The 8,587-nt window shown below is 37.8% G+C and overlaps 2 protein-coding genes across 3 annotated transcripts in view; one reads left to right on the top strand and one right to left on the bottom strand.

Moving 5' to 3' along the window:
• LOC107550836 (pleckstrin homology domain-containing family A member 8) overlaps positions 1-5,722 on the bottom strand; it is a 14,013-nt gene extending 8,291 nt beyond the window's left edge. The window contains exons 1-8 of one of the 2 annotated variants that reach the window (XM_016232234.1): positions 5,538-5,722; positions 5,057-5,173; positions 3,927-4,082; positions 3,125-3,255; positions 2,715-2,873; positions 2,569-2,609; positions 2,386-2,489; positions 1,994-2,282 (exon numbers count right to left, since the gene is read on the bottom strand). In XM_016232234.1, the coding sequence (XP_016087720.1) occupies positions 1,994-2,282; positions 2,386-2,489; positions 2,569-2,609; positions 2,715-2,873; positions 3,125-3,255; positions 3,927-4,082; positions 5,057-5,173; positions 5,538-5,577 (1,037 nt within the window). In that variant the 5' untranslated portion in view covers positions 5,578-5,722. The remainder of the gene's footprint in view (positions 1-1,993; positions 2,283-2,385; positions 2,490-2,568; positions 2,610-2,714; positions 2,874-3,124; positions 3,256-3,926; positions 4,083-5,056; positions 5,174-5,537) is intronic. The other variant, XM_016232235.1, reaches the window with a different exon arrangement.
• Positions 5,723-6,725: 1,003 nt separating this feature from the next.
• The window catches only part of LOC107550815 (peptidyl-prolyl cis-trans isomerase FKBP14-like), a 4,812-nt gene continuing 2,950 nt past the window's right edge, over positions 6,726-8,587 (top strand). Inside the window, exons 1-3 of the mRNA XM_016232193.1 lie at positions 6,726-7,054; positions 7,398-7,549; positions 7,716-7,843. Of these exons, the coding sequence (XP_016087679.1) occupies positions 6,858-7,054; positions 7,398-7,549; positions 7,716-7,843 (477 nt within the window). The 5' untranslated portion in view covers positions 6,726-6,857. The remainder of the gene's footprint in view (positions 7,055-7,397; positions 7,550-7,715; positions 7,844-8,587) is intronic.

Below are 8,587 nucleotides of genomic sequence, written 5' to 3'. Positions count from 1 at the left end.
GCTTTCCTTAGGACGTGCCATTTCTGTGTCTGTAGCTTTAAATGCTAATGAGGAGGAGAGAGGCGGGGCAACTGCCATGCTTCGCTCGTTTGCAAGCCATGATGTCTCGAGGAAAAAAGATTACGGTAGTAGCACGGTAGTAGCTCATTTTCACATGGGCGTGCCAAATTCTCTGGGCGGGCAAAGCAGAGAAAGGGGAGGTAACCTTTCCCCGTATGACGACAAAGGGAAGATTCCAGATTGGGCCATCTGAGCTTTCATTTTCTCAAAGGCGAAGCAGGATACCCAGGGCTCGGTTTACACCTATCGCCATTTCTAGCCACTGGGGGACCATAGGCAGGCTAGGGGAACTCATATTAATGTTAAAAAAAACCTAATAAAGTGAAATTTTCATGCCATGGGACCTTTAAGTATTTGCTATTGACTGTTCAAATGCGGAGTTTTGCGCAGCGCAGAGTAACGCGTCGTGTGTGTGAGGGGAACAGGGTCACATCACAGGAGAGTGTACTGCCTGTCAGAAATCATAGCACGTCAGCTGTCTTAACTGCGGCTTGTGTACTGCATCATCACTGTGTCTGTCACATGACTCTGTTGCCCTTTCGGGCTTGAACTGATGGTAAAACTAACGGCATTATTAACGGTCTTGATATTTACTTTGAAAGCTTGAAGCTCGCGATTATGGTAAGGGGCGTTACATTTCCGACGCGTGCTTGTGGTGTTCGGCCAATCACAATGCACTGGGTCAGCTGGCCAATCAGAGCAGACTGCGCTTGTCAAAGGAGGGGGCTTTGTTGAAAACAACAGAGGACCTACAATAATGTACAGTATTTGAAAAAGAATGTGTTTTTTGAACATTAAAGCATGTCAACATATTGTTACACCAAATAATGATCTTTAAAATAGCATCATATGACCCCTTTAATAAAAATAAATTAAATAATTTCCAATAAATTAAAGAATATTTATGTAATCATTTTTCTTATAATATCTTAGATGACAGGTTTGAAAAAAAAAACTATAAATGAATAAGACTATAGTCTTCCTGTAGAAAAAAAAGATGATGCAAAAATTGCTACTTATTGGGCGTCACAATTTTTAGATTTTAACTACAATTAATTAAAGAGCACTTCAATATTATGTCAAAAAATTATATGACATTCGAAAATATCTCTATTTTAAGATGGGTACAGATATTTGATTCATTTATATATATATATATATATATATATGTGTGTGTGATGTTAGACAATAGTTTTTCTAAAACTATAAAAAATAGTTTGGTTTTCTAAAATCTGTGCATCTAATGCTGAAAAAAGTAATGGGACAATAAATTGTACCCTATTTGTGGAAAGTGCCTTTTACATCATAATCCAACAGCATAACAGTATCCAGTATAAAGGTCTGTCTTATATTTGTCCAAACTGACAGCAAAATTTTGAACAAGTGACAAAATCACAATCATTTATCTCGAATTTAATATGTAGCATTTACATATTAAACTGTGGGCAGAGCTACCCTGTGTAAAGTGACAAATATAGTCAGTGACAGTCTTGTCTTGACAGTCAGTGCATATCTGGTTTTTTTTATGAACTTTTAGGTGAGTCCAAATAGTTTTCTGTGGTATTTCACAGCAAGCCACAAATTCTTTCAACAGACCTTACCTTGCGATTAACCTCTGAATATTCCTTTAACACAGAAAAGACAGGGACTGATCGCTTGTCACTTTATCGCACTGCACCTGGTTACTTGGGACACAATATTACTCAGTGGAGATCTATAGTCCCTCAATATTGATTTTACTGAAATGCTGACTTTGCATACAGCACATTCCTGTAAACAAAATTCTAAGAGTATTTATTAGCTCATAGCTTGACATTAGCATGACCATAGCCAATTTTCCAAACAAAAACAACTAATTCTGAATAGTGTAAATGTGTGCAGTATATTCATCTTGTTCCCTCAGAAGGATCACAGCAACGGAGGCGCCTCATACCTGTGGCTCATGGTACTGAAGAATGTGTCCACCTTATCTTCCTCTTCTTGTTTATTCTCAGACTGAGGCTCATTCACTTCCAGGTCAGCCTGGATTTCTTCAGTGACCTCTTCTTCTTTGTTCTGTGTGGGGCTCAGTGAGACTTCCTGTTGTTTTTCTTGGGCACGGTCTGCTTCCTTTGTTGGTATGTCCTTCTCCTCTCCTACAGATTCTTCAGGGTTCTGTGTGCTTGATGAAGAGCCATTATGAGGCTCCATGGACTCCTCTTGGTCCTCCATTAAACCACTTCCTAACAGAACAAGACATAGACAAGACAGGAAATGATAGTTGAGGTCTGCCAAATGTTTCATGTGTAATCAGTCTGAATCTGACTAACTTAATGTTTGGCATACCTATAGGAGATGTAGGCATGTCTTCTTGAGGAGATGGAGGCAGTTCGTTTTCTGATCCACTCTCTTGTGCTGATGTTCCTGAGGTGTTTATTAAGTCCTTTTGTCTGCACAACACACATTTTAAACATTGTAGAGAAAAAACAAAAGCACATCAGACCCTACATTAACATGAACTGAACTCACTTTTCTCCTGGGTGCTGATTTCTTGGATCAGTAAGTTTGATCTATAAAAAAAAGAAACTTTCTATTTTAGGTTCTGACCAACTAAACTTGAATCTACAACAGCACAATCTTTTGTATTTTCCATTGGGTGATTATGTTTAATATACCTTCTGAGGTTTGATGGTAGCCACAGGAGGAGAGCCTGGAGGGGTCCGACTCAGAAGATCTGGACTGAATGTCTGGCTAGCAATCTGCATACACTCCTCCAGGGTCTTCAAGAAGGTGGTGCATGTGGACTTCACTAGATTTCCAGTCTCGTCCCCTACCTGAAACCCACAAATGGCAAAACAGAATTTAAGTTTTAGAGTCGCTTGACCAGTCTGACCTGTTTAGGATTGATTTTTGCCCCTTATTTTTGTGCTGAAGACATAACTACAAACAATCAGAATGATAATACAATTCATTAGTGCAAGTATGAACTACTAAACACTCTTTATTGATTTTAGACAAGCTTGTTAAGTCCTTGAAAGATGCAGTAAACGTAGTGTAGGTTGACTCAAGACAAACACTCCCTTACCTCCCCTGAATCAGCTGTCGTCTCCGCTAGAGAACTTTCTTGTATTTTGTTCACTTGCTGAAGGAGAAGGTCACAGTAAAGCCTTAGCTCAGACATTTTTGTTTTCAGAGCCTCTGTGTTTTCCTGGAGCTCTGAGAAGATAAAAGAGACTATTGTTGACATTCATTTTCTTCATAGACTTGGATTGACAGCTCTTTGAAAAATTGCAAAATGAACAAACGTCATGATCTGAATGGCTTACGTAATCTCATAAGTCCTCATGAAATCGTATGAAACACAGTTTCCTGTATTTGACATATTGTCTATTAAAACCGGTTAGTTATATATTTTAACAATATATTTTTTGGGAAGAAATTAATACTTTTATTCAGCAAGGATGCAATAAATTGATCAAAATTGGGAAAAAAAACAAGACGACATTTTCATTGTTACAAAAGAATTCTATTTCAAATAAATGCTTCTCTTTTGAACTTTCTATTCAACAAAGAATGTTTTCGACCCTTTTAACATTGATAATAATACGAAATGTTTCTTGAGCACCAAAATGGCATATCAGAATGATTTCTGAAGGATCACGTGACACTGAAGAATGAAGTAATGGCTGCTGAAAATTCAGATTTGCAGTTTTTAATGCAGCCTTAGTGACCACAACAGACTTCTTTCAAAAACATTAGTACTGACCCCAAACTATCGACCTAAATGGTCGTGTATATTACATGATCATATTTCATTGTCATATTAACACAAGTCAGATGATCTACATAGAATATCATGTCTATTACGGCAGAAATACTACACTCACCCTTCTCTCTCTTGGTTCGGTTGTCTGTGAGACAGGCTTTTGCAGTCCCTAACGCCACAAGCCATTTTTGTCTCTCTGCTGCATTAATTGCCCTGAGATAAAAGTATTGTTCTCCTGGAATGATCAGGTCAACCCTTGTGAAAGCCGATGGGTGAACTACAATGGGCAGAGGGAGGACAAAGAAGATGGATAAGCCAAGTATGAGATCAGTCACAATAGTTGTTATACAGTACGTGGGTGTCTCTTCAACTATCGACACTTTTGGCCCTGTTAAAAACGTATTTATCCTTTATACTTGTTTATAACTCTCACTTATTTTATTAGTCTAATAATGTGTTCAACAGTGAACACACAACTCTGCTCCTTTTTCCCATTCAAGTAAAGCAATAACGATTGCAATCACAGTGTCATTTTCACCACATCTCAATTGAAGCATTATGTTTAATAGCATTCTATGGTGGAAATGATGGCAGCGGAAATGTACATTTTTAACATTTGTCACATAATTTGTTTCTCCTTTTGTTTTCGTAAGGATAACGTCACATCTAGCATTTTATGCATCCTAAATATAATTAAATAATATTTTCACACGTTTGTATAATTTGATGAAACTACAGGCTAGAAATGAGGTACAATAAAAAATATTCTGCTCACTTTTTATTTGATTCTGCTCACATGTCTTATATTTCATCTCAAGCTCTTCACTGCCTCAATCTATTAGGAGCAACATTGTTGTTGCAGTGGCAATAATTATAAATCATTTTCACACAGTAAATATTGTAAAAAAGGTTGTGTTTACAGTTCAATAATGCATGCTTTAATGATGAATTTTTATAATTAAGATTAATAGTCTAAAATGATTCAATCACACAGGACATTCAAAAAGTAGCAAAAAGAAGTTCTGAAGCATAATAAAATAAAAGTTTACAACATAAACCTCATTAAACAAAAGCAGCTGAATGTTAGTTTTAATGAAAATCAGCCCCTGGGACATACAAGGTCCTAAAGATGAAGCAATATCCCTTTGCGTAAGCATGTGTTATGATATCCCGAAGCATAAAAACAATAGCTGCTTGTGATGTAATGGTTATTAGGTTTCATGTTCAGGTTAGGCATAAACTTTTCCTTACCCTGTATTTCACACACAGATATTTTGATGCTGCCCTTGCATCCTTTCCATGCATCTTCTTGAGAGTCATAGTAGGAAAGAGTGCCTCCCTCCAGAACAAACCAACGAGGCTGCCAGCCTTTCAAGAGAAACAACAAAGCAATATGTCATGATTTTCACTGTAACTGACACAGGTAACAATGTATTTGATGGCGTTTGAGATCCATGAACATGATATGGTTTGCTCTTCCAGTCAAGAGGAGGCTTTTTAAACTGGATACAACAGAATCTATTGCATAATCTTAGGACCAAGACAAACTTTTCTGAAAATAGTCTTAGCATATGAGATGAGTATGTGGTCCCAGCTTTGGAAAGAATATCGGCACTGAGAGCTAAAGAGGATGATGGCTTAACTTCATTGCTTGAGCTAGCAAACAGGCTAACAGCTTTACAGACTTCCCTGCTTTACGTAATATAACTTTTAATTATCGCTGTATACATACCGCTAATATAGTTGGTCCATTTATAGAGAACTCCCTCCATGGTAGACCTTCTCTTGACAATTCATTACTTAGTCGTGGCAAGACTGAGCCCAACACAGCCTCTTTAAGAAACTCGAGAGAATTCTTTAACAAGGACAACTATACGCGCAAGACGCAAAGCGGCTGCTGGGGAAGGAGGTTACGCAAACGACTGGCGTAAATGCTTCGAGAATGCCAATCACAGACGGACATGACGTCTGTGGGATTTTCGTTTAGCGAACCTCTCATTGGATACTGTGTGATTAGATGGGCGTGGTTGTGCTGAGACGATGTGTGTAATATCCAATGAAAATGAGATATTGTTCCTTAAGGCGCGTTGTATTTCAGGGTGGTAACTTTTACATTGGGAATTTTGGAGCGTTCTCTGAGGTCCGCGAGTCGGTTCTTTCGAACAGTTCGTTTCAGAAGAACATCTAGCGAGTCTTTTACGCCATCGAGTTGTGACATTTCAACGTGGCATATTACATTATCTAAATGAAACGGTCGTTTATTATTACTTTTTATTGTAATTGTGATGTGTTCCAGTAATTTGCTCAAATCATAATTCAGCTCATTAAAAATGTCATTTAAAACCTAAACATATAATTTGTATTTTTATAAACAATACTACAATCTCTTACCCAAAAAGGGATTTTGTAAGTTTAACATTTAAATAAGTTTAATATACTTTAAAATGTAATACAGTCATAAACATTTCCAGTACATTTAATTCGTAACATTTCTGTCGTTTCTTACGTTTATTATTATTATTATTATTATTAAATAAAGTTGTGATATTTCCCAACTTGTTTGAAGTCATAAGCTCATATTATAAAATGTTTTTTTAGCACCTAAATATGTAATTTGTATTTTCAGAAAAATACTACAATTCATGATCTCTTGACCAATAAGAATTGTGCGAGTTTAACATTTAATAAGATTCATGTATTTCAATATGTCATACATAAACATGTCAAGTACTGTACGTTTAATTCGTAACATTTCTGCTGTTTACTGTTGCGAACACTGAACATAGTGAACTAACTGCTCGGTCCAAGAAATCTTCAGACCAGTTTGTGAACAGTTTCAACCGATTCAATGAAGGGAGTCGATTCAAAAGAACGACTCGTCCACGAACTAGACATCCCTAGTTTGGGGGGGGGGGAAGACCCCTGAAGAAGTTTCGCTTGCCACGTAGTCGCGGCTGCACAACTTGTAGTTTGGGAAGTTTTTTCAGAACTTTATTGTGCATGAAAAATCAGCTAAACAGTTAGAGAGTGTTAAACTGTTCTTTATATTAAGATGATTCCAGAGTTGTGGACATGCGTCTTTTCTGCATTATTCTTTTACGTGCTTGGAGCAAAACTTCCGGAACCTGAGGTCAAAATAGAGGTTTTATACAAACCTTTCCTTTGCCATCGTAAATCCAAATACGGAGATATTCTTCTGGTTCACTACGAAGGCTTTCTGGAGAGTAATGGCACAATGTTTCATTCCAGGTGACATCTAATAAACCATCTAATGCATGTTCATACACACTGCAAGAACAGACTGTATTAACCGAACCCTGCCCTTTTTTCACTGGGAATGCATTGGTTAACTGTCAAAATGTGTTTATGGTTGTTGGATATACAACTGTTAATGTTTTGGAACATGGTACTGTAGGCTGGTTTCTGTCTGGTCCAGATCATTAGCTGATCAGCTGCCATGATCCAAAAACCAGCTTAGACCAGATAGCAACCACATGTTTCGTTAAAAAGCTACCAACTCAAGCTTGGTTTTCCAACATAGTGTGAATGTTTCTAGCCTTTATTATTAATGCACATGTCTTGTAATTGGCAGCCGCCGTCATGGAGACAAAAACCCTGTCTGGTTCACTTTGGGGATCCGTGAGGTGATCAAGGGTTGGGACAAGGGTCTTCAAGGCATGTGCGCAGGGGAGAAGAGGAAACTGACCATCCCTCCAGCTCTTGCATATGGCAAAGAGGGCAAAGGTGTGCCAGCAAAATGCATATGCATAAAACATTTGAGGAACTGTGGTTTTCTCCACCTTCTGATATTGAATTAGTCATCGACGTTGCATTAAGTCTGTCTAAAATGCCCCATACACATGTATAGCTCAGATTAGCTAAATTGACAATGGCTATGCTCTGTTCTCAGGTAAAATCCCACCGGAGAGCACTCTGATCTTTGACATCGAGATCATCGAGATCCGAAATGGGCCTAGATCACATGAGTCCTTTCAGGAAATGGACCTCAATGATGACTGGAAACTTTCCAAAGCAGAGGTTTGTCGAAACAGTTGCTTGTTCACGACTGTGCGTCAGAAAGCAGCTGTCCGTCAAGCAGGAGATTTATGATACGCTCTTAAAAATAAAGGTTCCCAAAGGGGGTTTTGTAGCAATGCAGTAGAAGAACCATTTTGGTTCCCCAAAGAATCTTTCATGGAACAGTTCTTAAAAGAAATGTTTTTTCTTAGTGTAAAGAATATTTTAACAATCCCAATCATCTTTTTTCCACTATAAAGAACTTTTTTTGTGCAGTGGACAGGTTGCATGAATGTTAAAGGTCCTTCATGGAACCATCAATGTCAATAATTAAAGGGGTGGTTGATTATGATTTCACTTTTTGAACTTTAGGGAGATGTTTTCTTTTAAAGAAATCGCTGTTTAAAGGGGTCATATGACATTGCTAAAAAGAACATTATTTTGTATATTTGGTGTAATGCAGGGGTGTGCTGAACACGGCCCACAGAGGTGTCCAATCCGGCCCGCAGGTCCGAATGTCAGCGCGATCGCAAATGAATTGATTTTATATAACAGCTCAACAAACAAGATGCTAGTATTAAGTGTGTTATTAGTCACAATGCTGTCTGTTTATCTCTGTTTTGGCAAGAAAAAGTTTTAAACAAAGCCGAAGTAAGACCAATTGTGTGTCTCCCAGGCAGCACTGTGTATTTTGTTACTGAATTAATCTGTGTTTTTGAACAAATTATTTGAGTCAATGATTCAGTGGCCCATTTATAAAGACAA

Source organism: Sinocyclocheilus grahami, unplaced genomic scaffold (genome assembly GCF_001515645.1).
Source record: "Sinocyclocheilus grahami isolate Dianchi unplaced genomic scaffold, SAMN03320097.WGS_v1.1 scaffold408.1, whole genome shotgun sequence".
Taxonomy (NCBI): domain Eukaryota; kingdom Metazoa; phylum Chordata; class Actinopteri; order Cypriniformes; family Cyprinidae; genus Sinocyclocheilus; species Sinocyclocheilus grahami.
Note: the sequence above shows the minus strand (reverse complement) of the source record. Positions and strands in the feature narration are given on the sequence as shown.